Here is an 18,968-nt window from a genome sequence, read left to right as displayed (position 1 = left end):
TGAAGGTGGTCGTATCAAAGTTGTTGTTACTGAAAGCAGCGACGGAGTTACCAAAGGTTGATTAGGTATCAATGTTAGTGGTAATAGACTAGAAATCGATAACTTGAAAACCAGATCGATATCATTATTTCCCTCTCTTATTTGTTTGAAGACACAAGAATCAAATGGCTTCAGAGTTAGATCTGGAAAAATGATTTCTCCTAAAACATCTTTTTCACCTCTTTGTTCTTCAACAATAACTTGTTAGGGAAAAGGGAAGACCGACTGTTGCTTCAAATTTGGAGAAGGATTTGGAACCTTTTCACAAACAATTGGAGTCTCTAGTTCGACAACACAATCTTCACGAAGGGAGGATTTCTCAATGAATTTCATCGACTCCAGATGTGGCTTTTCATCCTCAACAAACTTTGAGAAATCTGCATCTTCCGTATCACTTTGCCCCGTCAAGCATGAAAACTCTTCATTCAGTTCCTCTTCCTCATTGTCCTCAACAGAATTATTGGTCGAATAAAAACACTCCGTTGATTCATATGGTGGTTGCTCTTCTTCATTATCCAGCGGTAAAATGGGTCCCCGCTCCGACTTGAAACGCCATAATACTGCTGTTGTAAATGTATCCCAACTATATCTACGATGAACACGAGACCACCATATCCACCATTTGAAAGTGGAACCTCTCAATGCTCCAATAGCTTTCAAAACCTTCAATGACTCAGGTGTTTCATGCTCCTTGAAAAATGTCTCAAAACAAAGAATCCACCAATAGGCATCATCTTCCCCATCAAACAAAAATATTGTCATGAATGTAAGCGGAAGTGAGATCGAAAATGAAAGCACCAATTGTTAGGATGCAAATTCAAGAACCCTAACAAAGCTAAAAAAAGCTCTAAAACTACAAGACAAATAAAACTAGGATAAGAAAATAATGATAAAAGATAACTTTTAATTTCATTAATTGATTTTCACTCTCTCAATAAGAGTACATATATAGTGATAACAATAGTGGGTAGTAAACTAAAGGCCCAATGACTAAAAGACCATCTAAATAATATCTGAGATAAGCCCAACTAACCTAAATTGTTTTAAATAACTTAAAGCTCAATTTCACATTCTATTATTATCAACCCCTTCAAAAACAACCTTGTCCTCAAGCTTTTAGACAACTAACATCCTTAAATAAAAGATATTAGCAAAATAATGCACTGTATACTTCCATTATTATTGCAACTTCCATTCTGATTGCAGCTCAAAGATCCTTACTAACACCTTGTAAAATTTCATGAAGCAGTGTTGGAAAAGTGATGTTTCAGCTTGCACTTGTGGTACTAGAGGTTCCACTTTCTCAATATGCTGATGTTTAGCCACTGGAGCTACCTTAACAAGCCTTTAGGAGGACCAAGAATACTAATTCTAATAGCAGGATTTGCATTTGATTGTTGGATTTTCCTTCTTTCTTCAAAAGTATTCTCTGCAACATAATTATGTCCAGTAAGTGGCAGGTTGCATGAACGAAACCATAAACCACACACTCAAGATAACAATACGAGCATCCTATTGATAACATTAGAAGCATTTTTCTCCATCCAGCCAAGAAAAGATACATTTGAACTAATGTGGTTTTTAGAGGCTCTCTCTTCCATAAAACGAAGAGAAACAGGATCAACAACAACATCTTTGACAAAGGAACACTCCTCAGAAGATTTCATGGATTCACAAGTTGGTATTTTAACAAACAGTTTGTGGGTGAAAATTAAGAACAGTTTATGGGTATTAAAACAAGCTGTTGAAGAAATTCTACCCATTTCACATGTTGTTATGTTCAGTGATAATGAAAAGAGGTCGAACAGATTGAAACAAAAGTCTCCAAGGTTTTCCCCTTCTGGCGGGTCATTTCAACAATATTCAAAAATGATTGATTTTAAATATTCAATATTTCTCATGGTTGAGCCTCAATTCAACGATGGAGTGTTTAATGATGATGCTGATTTTGCGATTCCGCCGAAACCACCAGATCAGATTGTTGTTGGGTGTTTGTGTTGTGGAGAAAGTGAATTCCAAAGTTACATAAACAATCTGTTCTTAATTTTCACCCATAAACTATTTGTTAAAATTTTATCTATAAAATTAATAACAAATATCACTAAATATATAATCCATCTAAAAATATATTTTCACAATTATCCTATTTTAATGTTTGCAATTAGTATCCTATTTTTATGTTTGCAATTAATATTATTTTTATATCATATTTTCACATTTATGAAAAATCATATTTATAATGGTAAAAATAAATAAATAAGTAACATTTTAATGGGTTAAGTTCAACGTTGATCAATATACTTAAAAATAAATAAATAAATAAATATGAAAAATTATATTTTCACACTATTTTCACAATATCATTGTTTTTTCATTTATATTATAAATAACATCAAAATAAATTTAATATGTACTTACGGGAAAATATATAGTTGATCCAAATATTTGTACATATGAAAAAAAATATATTTATGCACTAAATATATTTAGTTTTTTAAGGCATATTTATATTATTGTTTATATACTTAAAACAATCTATTAGTTTAAATATGGAAAAAAAAAGTGTGTTGTTTATTAATTATTAATGTTACTAATTTTTTTAATTTAAGATACAATATTTTATAAAAAACTTAATATACGTAAAAATACAAAAATGTGTGTCACTTATCATTAATTTTAACTTATATAATTCAAAATACTAGTATCAAGTTTCTTATCCGACCATAGCATTTAAGAATAACAATTAGATCCATCCCTAATGGGCACCCGCTAAAATGACCATTAACGAATATGGTAAAAATCTATAAAATGAGCATGGATAAATACCCACTAAAATAAACGAGTATAGACGTGGGTACGGGTACCTTAGGTCTCACCCCGTCTCATACCCCGTATAATATATATATATATATATATATATATATATATATATATATATATATATATATATATATATATATATATATATATATATATATATATATATATATATATATATATTTTATCGATTTTATTACATACATCACATCTTTAATTTTTTTTATTAATGTTGTTAAAAAACTTAAAATCACATGATAAATTATAATTGATCATGAATTTTTATTAGATATTCCGGTAAACGGGTATAGATATGGATTTTGGTACTTAGGTACCTATAGGGCACATGAACTTGCTCAAACGTTGGTGCCCAACGAATATGGGCTCGAGAACGAGATTTTCATTCAATAGTGCAAATATGACATTGAATAGTGTGAACATCTTATATTGAATAATGCAAATCTTTATTGGACAGTTCAAACATTATAAAAAATGTTTATAAATTAAGTTTTTTTAATTTTTGTACAATTTAATTATATGAAAAAATATTTAAATATAAATATTTATATTTTATCGTTTATTTTTTATTTATTTTCTAATTATTTATAATTATAAAGAATACCTTCATAGAACAACTCATATTTTTCCATTTAATATGAGCTACATTTTTTTAATAGGTGTGTAATTAAAAAATAAATTTATAATTTAAATTAAATTTGATATTCATCTTTATTTTTTAAACTATTAAACAATCAATTTAATTGCTTATAAAAAAGAAATTTTAATTCTGAAAATTTTATCTATATAATTAATAATAAATATCACTAAATATATAATCCATTTAAAAATATATTACATATATAAATTAGATTAATATTTATATTGTAACAACTAAATATATTAATTTATAGAACTATATAATTTCAAATTTATGATATCTTATTCATATAAATAAAATTATTACATCAATATAGAAACACATTTCACAATTATCCTATTTTAATGTTTGCAATTAGTATCCTATTTTTATGTTTTCAATTAATATTATTTTTAATCATATTTTCACATTTATGAAAAAAATATTTATAATGACAAAAATAAATAAGTAAGTAAAATTTTAATGGGTTAAGTTCCTCAATGATCAATATACATTTATCTATATAATCACAAAATGGTTGAAATATTAAAATTTTAAACTTTAACGGGTCAAGTTCATTCTATATGTTTTAAGTTTAAAAATAAATATACTTAAATGTAACACAAAAAAGTGTTATTTTTTAATTATTTATGTTACTACTAAAGAAATAATTGAGGCAAATATTTATAAGTAAAAAGATACTAGAAAAAAAAGTAATGAATTAATTAATTGACTTTAAAATTATATGCTAATATAAACAATTCATAACTATTTTATGATCACGAAAACAAAATTATTATATTAATATAATTATTTTATTACTTTATTAATAAATACTTTTTAAATTAAACAAATTACATGAATAAAAATACAAATAATAATATTTACATACGGGAAAATATTTTGTTAATCCAAATATTTGTATATATATGGAAGAATAATATTTATGCCTCAAACATAAATAAAATATGTTTAATTTTAAAAATATTAAAATTTCTTGGTTATATAATTTTTTTTTGTTTTTTCATTTATATAGCTTATAAACGGGAAAATATATAGCTGATACAAATATTTGAATATATACAAAATTATATTTATGCATTAAATATATTTAGTTTTTTAAGGCATACTTATATTATTGTTTATATTTTTAAAACAATCTATGAGTTCAAATATGGAAAAAAAAGGTGTGTTGTTTTTTAATTATTAATGTTACTAATATTTTTAATTTAAGATATAATATTTTAAAAAAAATAATATACGGGAAAATACAAAAATGTGTTTCACTTATCACTAATCTTAACTTATATAATTCAAAATATTAGTATCAAATTTCCTATCTGACCCTAACAGTAACATCTAAGAATGACAATTGAATTCATCCCCAATGAGCACTCGCAAAAATGACTATTAACGAATAAGGTAAAAACCTATAAAATGAGCACATATAATTATCCACTAAAATAAACGAGTATGGACGCAGGTACGGATATCTTAGTCTCACCCCGTCTCATACCCGCATAATCACTACAAGAAATATGTTCTCCTGCGACATATATTAGCGGCGTGTTTTCCATGTGTGTAGTTGCGACGTGTTTCCAACGTCACAACAAACTTTTATAATAAAAAAATCAATCCAACGTTATAATCAGACGTGTCAGAGGTTGCTTTTTTTTTAAAAACAGTTGCGACGTGTGAGTCACGTCGCTACTAAAAAGTAAAAAATAAAAAAAATACAAACTTTAACGTTGTAGCTGGAGGGAGATTTGAAATTTTTTGAATTTTAGAAGTGACGTTAGGCCCACGTCGCAACCTATTACTTAGGAAAATAACTCTGCCACTTTTACAGATGTGGCAGAGTGTGTCATTATTATTATGACCGTTTGAGTGTAGCGACGTGGAAACCACGTGGCAAAGTAGCGACGTGAAGACCACGTCGCTGATGTCCTTATATATTTTATCAAAAAACCAAAACACTTGTGTTTCAGAAACAAAACCAAAAACAGTTTCACTTCTTCTTCTCCAACGCCCCTTCCCTTTCTTCCTCCATCCATTGCTCCAACTCCCACTCCCCTGTTCTTCCCCATTGCTGTCTCAACTCTCTCTCAAATATCAATCAAAGGTAACTAATTTTATTTTTTATTTGTATAATTTTATTTTTGAAGAACTTTTAAATTTCTGAATTTAATTTAGGGTTTTTTCTGAAGAATTGAAGATTGAAGAATTGTGAAGAAGAGGTACTACAAGAGTGAAGGAGATTTGAAGAAGAGGTATTTTAGTAATTTTTTAATTTTATTTTTATTGTGATATACTGAAATAAATTTATTTAGTTGTGAAAATGAATTTTTATATACAAAAGTGTGTGGATGTGAGTTTATAAATTTAGTATATAAATTTATTCTGTATATTTGTTAATTTATATGTGTGGATGTGAGTTTATTCTGTATAAATTAATGTATATTTGTTAGTTAGGTTTTAATTTATATGTGTGGATGTGAGTTTATTCTGTATATTTATTTCAGAATATCTAAGTTTAATATATATATATATATATATATATATATATATATATATATATATATATATATATATTCTGTTTTTCATAACTAAATAAATTTATTTAGTCTAAGTTTAATATAAATTTTTATATATTCTGTTTTTTGTATAAGTTTAATTTTATATACTTAAGTATTATCTTTTGATCATGTATAAATATATATACGAAAATGTATAAATATATAAATAAAGTTTGTGATGTGGAGGTCGGGAGGTGTTGCCGACGAGCGCACGAGGATGTATCTTGTAAGTGAAATTTACGTTGTTTATTTTTTTTATATTGATACAAAGTTTGTGATGTGAATTTCATGTGGCAATTGATAATTTGCCACGTGAAAATCATGTGGCAATTGATAATTTGCCACGTGAAAATCATGTGGCAAATCATAAGTTGTGGCGTGAAAATCACGTGGCAACGTTTTAATATATTTTAATTTATAATATGTATATATTTATTTAGTATCATTAAATATGCATTTAAATATTTAACTTAATTTTTTTATTGAATATGTGTGCAGGAAGAATATGATAGACGACTTGCCATTTTTCTGGAAAATAATCCTCAATTCATGCCAGCAGAGGGGGAGCCGCTTAACGCGGATGTTGATCACTACATTTGGTGTGAGGTTATTAAAGATAAAGGGCCTAATGGTTGCTTTTTTGGGGCTGGAAATTTGGCGTCCAACTATAGATCTGGTGATCGTAATCTGTTCCAAAGAGTTCAGGATGGAGAGGGTGGATCGCGTCAATCAAATCTGACACAGGAACAAACTGAATTAGTAAGGCAATTGGCGAGACGCGAAAGTGAGGCCCAGATCGAGATGATGCGGAAGAAGCAGTCTGATATGAAGGAGCAGCATGCGCGACAGATGGAGGGCATTATGAAGAAGCAAACTGAGATGGAGGAGCAGATGAGACGGTTTATGCAAGGAGGAGGAAATTACAGTAATGCTCCTCCTCAAGAGCCGGAGGAATATGACGGGGTGGCTGATGATTTTAATCCGGATAATTATTTTCCGGATGATGCCTCTTAAAAACATTTTGTATTTTATTTGTTTTAAATTTATTTTTATGTAAAATATTCTACATTTTAATTCATTAAAATATTAGTTTTAAATTTTTAATTTTATTTAATTGAATTTATTATATAATGTTTATTATATTAATTTATTTTATATAAATTTATTATATAAATTAGTTTTTATAGATTTTATTATATAAATTTTATTTTAAAGATTTTATTATATAAATTTTATTATATAAATTTTATTATATATAAATTTTATTATATAAATTTTATTATATATTATATTTTATTATATATTAATTAATTATATAAAATATATAAAACAAAACAAATCTAGCGTGAATAATTTTTTTTTAAAAAAAAAGCATTTAATGTAGCGATGTGGGAAACACGTCGCTACATTGGTCAACAAACACACTTCCCCACACCTGCCACACCTGCTGTGTGTGCAGTGGGCTATTTCCTATGTAATCCTGTTGCGACGTGGGAGTCACGTCGCTACTTTCTGACGTGGTCTCCACGTCGCTACAATGTTGCCACGCGTGCTCCTGCGACATATATGCTCACGTCGCTACTTTTTGGTTGCCACGTGATTTTGCACGTTGCGACGTGTAATCCACGTCGCTGCAGAGAACATTTTTTGTAGTGAATATATATATATATATATATATATATATATATATATATATATATATATATATATATATATAGACACGTAAGTATTTGTATATTTGAAAAATTAAATCGTTCATTTAAAAATTTTATATATACGAAAAAAAACATATAAATTTGTTATCTTTTTTAAAAATAATAAAATTTGTTGGTTCTCACTTAACGTTCGCGGATGACGTGTTGATGTTTTGTAGAGGAAACCGTAACTTTGTGGAAAAGATGATAGGTGTGATTAACAAGTTCTCCAGTGATATAGGTCTGATTATTAACCCCAGCAAGTGTAAAGTTTTCTTTGGAAGTATAGATGAAGACACGAAGAATTACATCCGAAACATTACTGGGTTTGGTGTGGATGAGTTTCCGATGAAGTATCTCGGTGTTCCTCTTACTAGTAAAAAGCTAACTATTAATCATTATATGCCTCTAATTGAGAAAATAGTTAGCATGATCAATCATTGGACATCTAGGCTACTCAGTTATGCTGGGCGGATACAATTGGTGAAAAGTGTGACAGTGGCAACTACTCAGTATTGGATGGCTTGTTTCCCTATTCCAAAATTTGTGCTTAAGAAGATTGAAAGCATCTGTCGATCATTCGTCTGGTCTGGTACAAGTGAAATTAAATCGAAGAGCCCCGTTGCATGGAAGACGGTATCCAAACCCATAAACCGAGGGGGTCTTGATGTTGTAAATCTTGCTGAATGGAATGAAGTATGTATGATGAAATGCCTTTGGAATTTATGTTGTAAAGCAGATAACTTGTGGGTACAATGGGTGCATATGTATTTTATAAAGGAGAATGATCCCCTCGTCGTTGTTACTAAACCCCATTGGTCTTGGCTGATTAGAAACATTCTGGAAAGTCGTAAGACCGCTAATCTATTCCACACCGAATGGGAAAAGCTAGTTCATGAGAGAAGATTCTTGATGAAACAGGTTTACATGCTGATTTCAGATAAGACAGGTGTGGTCCCGTGGAGCTGCCTCATTCAGCGGAACCGTGCTAGACCAAGGGCAGTGATGCACCTTTGGTTAATGTGTCACTGTCGCTTACCTACAAAAGATAGATTGGCGAGATTCGGTTTCATCCAAGAAACTCGTTGCAGCTTATGTGGAAACCGCGATGAAACTCAGGACCATTTATTCTTTAATTGTGAGGTTACAATACAGATATGGGCGCAGGTGTTTGATTGGTTGCATGTATCTCATATTCCTGTGTCGTGGGATGATGAGATTCGCTGGTTGATTCAGAGTACCAACAGGAAAGGCTGGAAAGCAATGCTCCTCAAATTAGCCTATACAGAGACACTGTATGGGATTTGGGCTTATAGGAACGAAGTCATTTTAATCATAATGTGCATAGAAAAATAGTTGATTCTATCAAAGAAAATATAGTTTACAGGGGCTGGTATACGAATAAGCTTAAAAAGCATATAGCTACGATTCTTATGTAGTATTTCCTTATGTCTTGAGTGGATAAGGTTGGATCCTAGCGATCACCATGTACTTTTTTACCGTTTTTGAATTAATACAAATTCCTTTTTGATTCAAAAAAAAAATTTGTTGATTAAATAAATTTGACTTTCTTTTATTACATTTTAAAAACAAATGCACGTACGCACAAATATTCCGCTAGTTTAGAATGTAATAATTAGGGGTTAACATTGAAAACGTATTGTAAAGTAATTAGGGGTTAACATTGGAATAAGAACTTGGAATATGTAAAAAAAATTAGAATAATAATGAGGATTGCATTAATTAAAAAATGAAATAATTATTTAGTTAAAATTATATTTAAGGGTATAAAATAAGGCTGTTAAACTATTTTTTTAAACATAAAGGCTGTTAAACTATTTTAATTAGACTAATTAAATATTTTTGGTAGTATATTATTTTTTTATATTAATAATAGATTAATGATGATACAAAATTGTAGTGTTTTAAAACCCAGACCGGTGATTGACCCGGTCAATTCATTTGGTCATTGGATTAGTGGTCGATCCGACGAGTCATTAATTAACCCGCATGATTGTTGACCCACCTCTTTTAAAAAATCAAAATAATAAAACACATACATATAAAATTTAAACATATTAAGCTAAATAATATAACTAATCCAAAATACATACTAATTTTGAATCCAACCCTAAATATACATACTAATTCATGCTAAACAAATTTAATATTCTACTCTATAAGAAAAACGTATTGTAACACCCTACACGTACATGTCTAGAATAATATGCGTGCAATACTAATAATAGTACAAAAGATATATATATATATATATATATATATATATATATATATATATATATATATATATATATATATATATATATATATAAAAGCCGAATGTATCATGGAAAATAATTCAACGTGTACTAATACATAATCCAATTTACAAGTCTGTCAAACTTTTAACTCTTCAAGCACCTTAGTGTTGTGTGTTTGATATGTTCTGCTTTAATGGAACACATAATTTCAAAGAGAAAAAGAATTTTTAGACTGGTTTAAAATATGCATATTCTTATGTTCTACGTGCTTAGAGTTGTATTTGAAAGTAACCAATAAATAACCACTCTAAAAAATGAACTGAGAATTCCCAATGTTAGCTTGATTTGATTGTATTAATATCTAAATTATTTTTTATGTTGAATGTGTCATAGCTATGCTATATTAGATTCTAAGTTGTTTTCACAATATTCTGTTCCAGGGTCGCCAAATTCTATACTCTTTTGCTAGCTTTGAAAACTCTGTAATGTGGTTGAGTATTCTTTTGATTGTCATCATATAAGTATCGGAAGTAAAAGTATTTTTGTTTGACATAATGACTATTTTATCTACGCTATTATCCATACACGAGGCAAATGTTAATATATGCCTCTTCATGAGTCAACATGTTATACACTAATATATGGCTCTTCTTGTTTGTTGTATTAAGTAGGTAACAACTAGTTTTAAAAAACAAAAGTTATCTCATTGATAGCAAGTTTTACCTTACTTTCAGTGTATTTTTATTTTCTTCTCAAGACATGAAACAATAACAAGTATGCACAGACCACACTTGAAAGTTTACTAACCACCATGGTTTAACACATTTAAATTTCAATCTTCTTAATAGACTGGCATTAGTTTTAGACTTGAGCTTGCCTTTGGATGTGTGATAAATAGCATAACAAGTAGGGGTGACAATTAGGTCCATTAAGTTAAAATTCATCCAAGCCATCTGTTACATAAAAATAAGTTAATGGATATATTAGATCCATCCATTTATATATATGGATAGGTCAATTTATCCAACACATTTTAATAATCTAATGGATTACTTTTATTTTATACTTTAAATATTTTTAAATTATTTATTTAAAAAAATAATAAAAATAGTTTTTTTTTTTAAATAAAAAAATTTGAAAATATAAACAATCGAGTTTCTTCATAAAATTGAAATATCAGTTTTTTTCGAAAAAATGAAAAAATCGAGTTATTTTTAGAAAACGAAAAAATCGTGTTTTTTTCGGAAAACGGAAAAATCGAGTTTTTTTCTGAAAAACAAAAAAGTCGAGTTTTTTTTGGAAAAACAAAAGAGTTGAGTTTTTTTTCCAGAAAAACAAAAAATCGAGTTTTTTTCGAAAAAACGAAAAAAATTGAGGTTTTTCAAAAAAAAAACAAAAATAGTATTTTCCGAAAAAACCGAGTTTTTTCTGTAAAACAAAAAAGTCAAGTTTTTTCTTTAGAAAACGAAAAAAATGATTTTTTTAAAAGGATAAAGTCGAGTTTTTTTACCAGAAAACCGAAAAAATCGAGGTTTTTCGAAAAAAATAAAAATCGAGTTTTTTCGGAAAAATGAAAAGTCAAGTTTTTTCGGAAAAACGAAAAGGCGAGTTTTCATCCAACATTTTCAAACATTTTGCATAACTTATGTTGTCTTGTGGGAGTGCTTGTTGGCTTGGCCCAAACCCATCGAGTATACGATCAAGAGATCGTTGAAGTTTCTTTGTTGTCCCAATTTTCTCTCCTTTCCTTGAAATCTTCCTCTTTTTGGAAGAACTTGGTGTTGGGTTTGCTTGTACTTCCTTTCCAACATCAAAACTATTTGTATCCCCTTCTTCTTCATTAATTGTGTTATTCTCATGGCCGTCTCCAAAAAGAGATTCTGATCCTTCACAAGGTAATTGATCTTCATATGGTTTGTAAAGGGCGAATCCAGTAGCTATGGCACCCATGAAGCATTTATCTAGCAAGTCAATAAACTTAGGTCCTCCATGTTTCCATTTCAAAATATCAATATCCTCCTGAAAAATACACATCCAAAACAACTATTAGACCAAAAATCATGCAATTTATAAAAAAAACTAATAGAACTAATAGAGAAATCCATACCTTACTCTTAGCTGCCCACTAGTCATCGTCAGCCAAGATAGTTTTCTTTTCATGATCCCATCCTACTCCAGTTTGTTTATCCACTAACTTCACAAAGGATGAAAATTCTCTTTTCAATGTATCCCATCTATTTTTTAGTTGAGTGCGATCATAAGCACATTCGGTCTTCTTTTGAAATTTTTCTGTAATATTCTTCCACCATTCTTTACTGAAGTGGGTAGTTGGTATATTACCCACTTCTATTTCTTCGATGCAAATTTTCAGCAAAATTTTAGTTTTACTATCATCCCCTCATTTTGCAACAACTTTTTCATCCTTCTCTAAACTTTTCACATCTTTTTTAGATGTCATTCTAGTCATTTTTTTTAAAGCTAGTCAGCAAATACAATAGAAAAATTTAACATAAAAATAGTGATAGAATATCCAAGACTTTTCTCTTAGGAACAAATCAAGCTCAACAAAATAATCCAAGACAAAAATATCACTCGTGCTAGGCCAACTCAAGTCAGGAAAGTACATAAAATGAAGCTTAAATTGTAAAACAGAACATTGATGAATAATTACAAAACCAAACAAATGCAGCCATGATTCTAAATATTGAGCTATCATGGCATCAAACCAATTAACAAATACAAGTGTCAGATCCAGGTACTACAATCCTTCCTAAGAAAAACAAGTAATGAAATACTTTGTTTGTCTCCGGCTAGCATTTGAAAATTTATTCTAGCTTACCTTAGTGTTTCTAGTGTTCCAAGAACTCTAGCTTGAAATATATCAAAAGTAGATATAATTTATGTTATCCCTTAAACTATCTAAACTATCTAAAGTAGATATAATTCCAATAAAATTAAAAGATTTTATAATTACTATATTAATCTGTAATTATGTTATCCCTTAATCTGTAATTCCAAATAATCAAATGTTTTTCAAGCAACACTGAAATCCAAAATAATTAAATGTTTTTCAAGCAACACTAAAATCCAAAATATATCTACTGTACTTTAACACCATCATTCCAAGCATCTGGTGATTATCAAATGGTAAAAAGAAAAGTTGAAGCTTTATCTTTGGTGGCCAAAACAAATAAACCTACAAAATGTACCAGAAACACAATAATCTCTTCATCCAAAACAAGACTATTGGAAGCTTAGCATGAAACTAGGAATATGATGTCAAAAATTGTTAGACAAATTACAACCTACGGTGAGATCACTAAAAATCCCCCTCAAAATTTTTCCCAATACTAATCACCCCAGACATTTGAATTCAATTGAATACATGACACTTGAGTTAATGTCTTTAAGTTCAATCAAATATTCTCGAAATGCACATTTAACTTCTAAATACAATTTGAACTTCTCAACATTCCATTGATGTAAACATGAAAAGATATGTGCCTATACTCAAAATCTAATTCCCTGATGTACACCTTATGTTAGCTTTTAAATAAAATAAAAAACACGGCAGAAGAAAACTTAGTATATGTTTCTTTTTTGTAACTCAAATCTCTATTGAGTTGTCATGGCGGTAATCTCCATGCCTTCAGTGGTCGAAGAGTTCTATAAAATCTTTAAGTCTCAAATGATTTTACTCTTTCCCCACAAAACCAACCTACCTATGCCCCAAACAAAACCCACATTCTAAAAACTCAAGGAGGCTGTTACAGTGCCCTCATTCTAAAAACTCAAAGAGGCGCAAGTGAACTATAATCAAAACAACTTGAAAAACCACAACAGATCTTTTAGGCTTAACAGCAGTTCCACTTACAAGTAAACTCTACCATGTATTGTTTATTCTCGTGAAATTCTCAAGGACTTATGTTTGGCTATTTTCAACTATTCAACCTACAGAACATATATTCAAAAATGCATATGCTGAATTCTTAAGCAAAACTCTAGGAAGCACGAAACCGCAACACTGACAATCTCGACAATACAACACACTCATATAGTTACTACATGAAGTACTTGCAAGAAAACAATGTATCATAAACTATTATTCATAAATTCTAGTATAAAGGTACATAATCTTACAATAAAAGACAAGAGTTTCGTAGACAATAGGTAACACAAACAGGAAAGTTCTAGGAAGTTCCTGTTAGTAAAATTTGCATGCCATACCTATTATACACTGATTTTTGCAGTCAAATTCTTACTAGCAACAATACATAAAACAACTAAATTCTACTATGACAAAGAGCTATAACCTGAATTTGCAGCAGCTTCAAGTTCCAAAATTCAATTGAAAACCCTGTATCACAAATTTAACAAAGGAATCACTACCTAAACGGAAAAAATCGAGTTTTTTTTCTTAAAAACAAAAAAGTCGAGTTTTTTTTAGAAAAACGAAAAAAATTGAGACTTTTTGGAAAAACCAAAAAGTCGAGTTTTTTTGGATAAACGAAAAAAGTCGAGTTTTTTTAGAAAAACACAAAATCGAGGTTTTACGAAAAAACAGAAATCGAGAATTATCCAAAAAAACCGAGTTTTTTTCAGTAAAACGAAAAAGTGAAGTTTTTTTCGGAAAAACGGAAAAATCGATTTTTTTCCCGAAAAAAAAAATCTAGTTTTTTCGGAAAAACGAAAAAAATTGAGGTAAAAAACAAAAAATCGAGTTTTTTGGAAAAATGAAAAGTCAGGTTTTTTTTGGAGAAACGAAAAGTCGAGTTTTTTTCAAAAAAATGAGAAGCCGAGTTTATTTCGGGAAAAACGAAAAAAGATCGAGTTTTTTTTGGAAAAACAAAAATCGAGTTTTTTCGGAAAAACGAAAAAGTCGGGTTTTTTTTTGGAAAAATGAAAAAATCGAGTTTTTTCTAAAAGACAAAAATTCGAGTTTTTTTCGGAAAAACGAAAAAATTGAGTTTTTTCGAAAAAAACGAAAATGTCGAGTTTTTTTCTTCAGAAAAACAAAAAAATTTAGTTTTTTCGACAAAACGAATATTCAAGTTTTTTTGGAAGAACGAAAAAAATCGATTTTTTTTTCTGAAAAAATAAAATTCAAGTTTTTTCCGAAGAACGAAAAAATATTTTAGAATATTTATTTTTTTTATGAAATTTAAAAAAAAATTAAGAATTTTTTAATTATGTTTTGGATGGATGGATATTCATCTATTAAAAATATGTTAATGGATGGATTGGATGAATTTTATTCTTTAATGGATGAATTGAATTTTTATTAAGAGAGTTTAGTGGATTGGTAATTGATTAATTGATATTGATGAAAATATTTCAATTATATTGTTTTTATTTATTATGAAGTTTTTTAAATTGAAATTTTTTGTACTCATATTAATTTATCGTAACATTTGACAAAACAGTTATGGTAGTCAAATTTTTAATTTTTAATATACCTGTACATTTTTGGAGCTCACAAGATGGACTAATTAGGCCAAAAAGTATATAAACCGGGGTCTCTATGGACTTAAAAAATAAAAGCAGTGATAGAATGACCGATACAAAAAAACATAAAGCAATTAAGAGGCTTTTTAGGATTCACGGGCTACTATTGAGATTCATCAAATTTGCAAGTCCTAAAGCAAATGATGCTTTTCTTCAACTTAAGATAGCTCTGACTGAGGCACCAGTGCTACCTTTACCAAACTTCTCACAACCTTTTAAATTTGAGACAGATGCATCTGAAATTGGAGTCGGGGCAGTGTTGGCCAGAATGTCCATCCCATAGCGGATTTTTCAAAAATAAATTAGCTCCAAGAATACAGAGACAGTCGGTTTATACCACAGAATTGTTGCCAAAACAGCTTCAAACTCCATTATTATTTTGCATAATGCAGTCAACTAAAAACGAACAACAATTTTTTTAAACAGATTAAAAAATTAAAAAAATTAAAAAAATTTTAAAAATTAAAAAGACCAAAAATGCATTTCTTTTTTTTGACACAATTATTCTTACCATGATTTTAAATTATAGTTCGTATTACTGATACGGTAGTCTCCACAACCTCATCAAACAACAACTCTAGTGTGAATTCAAACTATGCGTATAGTAACTATTAAAAATCACGTCAGACTTTGTTCATATTTTTCTCAAACATTTTTATCAAAACTCAATTTTAAAATTCAAATTTTCAATTTACATCTTATATAATAAAAAATCTTAATATCTAAGTGTTCTTTTATGGTGTTTATCAAACACCTCTTAATTAAAATTTTCATTGCATTGAACATCTTAATAACTGCAATGATCACAATTACAACACTCACAACTGCTTCCGCAATTTAAAACCATTCTTCCAACACCCTGAAACATGGTTAGTTACTATTTACTCCCTCTGGTCTCATTTATAAGCAAAAATTTAATTTTTAGATTCATTCAACAATCAATGTATTTAGTCTATTATTAGACTAAATACATTGATTGTTGAATGAATCTAAAAATTAAATGTTTGCTTATAATTGAGACCGGAGGGAGTAGATTATAGTACATTTTCATTCTGCTATAAATAGAAAAGTAAAGGGCAAAAAAAATCTTATTAAATAAAAAGGAAATGTGAATATATGTCCACATTTCTAACCTTCTATAACAAATCAATAGAGTGTGAATCTGATAATGATGATCGTGTTAAAGAGAACAAATTTAATTATTTCATTAAAAAAAAAAAGGAAGAAAAAGTATTTATTCAAAATCATATCAATCATCTTCCAACTAAATATTCTTAAACATAGTGTGTCAAGTTGCATAATATGTGCTTTGAGTCAAATGAATTTCAGTGATTATTCTTGTCTAACACTAACACTAAATCAAAAATATCATGCTGTGAAACAAGATTACAAACATATGCTATCAAAAGTAAATTAACCCGTAGTTCTAGTATTAAATAGTGACTGGAATGATAAAGCTAAATAAATGACTGGAATGATATAGCTAAATAAATGACGGTAAGTTTACAAGTTGAAGATGCCCTTGGGAATGAGGATATTGCATATAATCCCTCTCTCTCTTTTTTTATGGAAGAATTGTACGTATCTCTTACCATATTCAAAATGGATCAACGTGTATATGAATTCATAAAAAAATAAAAATATAGTTAACTTAGTAAGTACTAGATCATTCAAAGCAAGGAACAATTTTCTGCCACTTGTGCAGCAATACAAAGTGAATGACCATCAAAGTTCTAATTCAAACCACCAAATCTAGCCATTGCATGGTAGAAGCTAATTATCTAAATAAATGACAGGAATGTTATAGCAACTTCTACACACATGGATCAATAAGCATGATCAACCATAAGATAGTTTACAAGTTGAAGATGCCTTTGGGAATGAGGATAATATGCTTTTGATTTTCAAATGCCCACGGTAACAAATTTTCATGGTTTGTAAAATGCTTGCACTCTTCAAGATATAACTTGCTAGCATAAGCTCATCTTGTAGGCCATAAAAGTTGAAAAGATTGCACGTTCGAAGGTGTAATGAAAGGCACTGCGGGACAACATCCGGGTCTACCCAGTTCTCTCTGTACTCTGGTCTTTTAATTTTTTTGTTAAAGTGGGCCTGTTAACAATGCATATAAGATAAAATAAAACATATGGGGCAACCCAACAGAGTTCTATGAAAAGATAAATCAGATATGTCCTTAACAAACCTGTCGAAGGTCAAGCTTTTGAAGCATAGGGCTGTGATTGAGAACTTCAACTAAGATTTGGCAACTATATCGGAGAGAAATAAGCTCCAGTTGAGTCAAATTATGAAAAGTAGGAATCAAACCATAATGTTGCTCCTATTTCATATATGAAGAAATCAGGTAAGATTCTTCTCACAAAAAAACAAAGGAAAGCAAAATACATGTCAGTGAATGTAGTAAACAAACCTGATTGAGTTCAAGGCACAGAGAAGGTGTGTTGTTAACGGCTTTTAATGGAAAATAAGAATGAGTGCGACGAATATCAGCTCTGGTCAAGTTACTCAAGCAAAAGCTCTTCCACTCGGTACATGTTAGAGATTCATCATAATAAAATGTAACATCAAATGTGTGTAATTCCTCGAGAACTGGACATCCAGATAAAAACATGATAAAGTCTCGAGGTTTAGGGAACCCAATAAATGTCAAATGAAGGGTTTTGAGGGAAGGAAGTACAACGGAAGAACAACCCTCATTCACATTAAAACCAGAAAGCTTGAGAACCACAAGGGTTTTGCAAGTGAGAATAGTGACAGGCAATTCGGGATAAGATCCCGATGGGCTGAGATGGAGGTAAAGGTACTCAACTCTTCTTTGTACCACAAAATTGATCCATTTGGTTATACTGATAATAGGGCACCGAAGAAGACAACCGTATCCAACCTTGAAATGGAAACTCTTAATGGGAAGTGTGGCATCTCGCGCAAGCAAAACAGAGTTCATGAAATCATTAAATATAGAACATTCAGTTTGAAAATGAAGATCGGTGTCGAAATACAGGGCGGAAACTGAGAGGCAAAGATGAATCCACCTCTTTGAAAGAATGCTTGTAGCCGCGGATTGTTTGGTTTCAAGAAAAGAGAGAATCTGACAGAGAATGTCGTCTGGTAGAGTGCTAATAATATCCGCCATTGAATTTGAAGGAGGAGGACGGATCAGTGAAAACGAAATTAGTTTTTGATTTTCCGTTGAAACTTAAACCCTAAACCTAAAATATGATATGCGTTACGAAATTATAGACTATAATGTTATCTATTAATTTGTTTGTATTTATTATGGATGATTGAAATTTGAGGAAATTATGGAATAATAATTCATGGTTCTGATTGAATTGGAAAAAGTAAATCACATTTATAGTATTGATTTATGATTCATTATTATTCCTACAAAGAATCAACAAATTTATGGGGGTAGCTATCT

At 29.5% G+C, this 18,968-nt stretch overlaps 1 protein-coding gene across 1 annotated transcript; it reads right to left on the bottom strand.

Annotated features, from left to right (window-relative positions):
* Positions 1-11,602: 11,602 nt before the first annotated feature.
* On the bottom strand, positions 11,603-18,680 carry LOC131641333 (F-box/LRR-repeat protein At4g14103-like). Its single transcript, XM_058911638.1, has 3 exons — positions 17,958-18,680; positions 17,733-17,867; positions 11,603-12,043 (listed from the first exon to the last, which is right to left on the bottom strand). The coding sequence occupies exons 1-3, from the start codon at positions 18,678-18,680 to the stop codon at positions 11,603-11,605; spliced, it is 1,299 nt and encodes a 432-aa protein (XP_058767621.1).
* Positions 18,681-18,968: the final 288 nt, after the last annotated feature.

Source organism: Vicia villosa, unplaced genomic scaffold (assembly GCF_029867415.1).
Source record: "Vicia villosa cultivar HV-30 ecotype Madison, WI unplaced genomic scaffold, Vvil1.0 ctg.003668F_1_1, whole genome shotgun sequence".
Classification (NCBI taxonomy): domain Eukaryota; kingdom Viridiplantae; phylum Streptophyta; class Magnoliopsida; order Fabales; family Fabaceae; genus Vicia; species Vicia villosa.
Note: the sequence above shows the minus strand (reverse complement) of the source record. Positions and strands in the feature narration are given on the sequence as shown.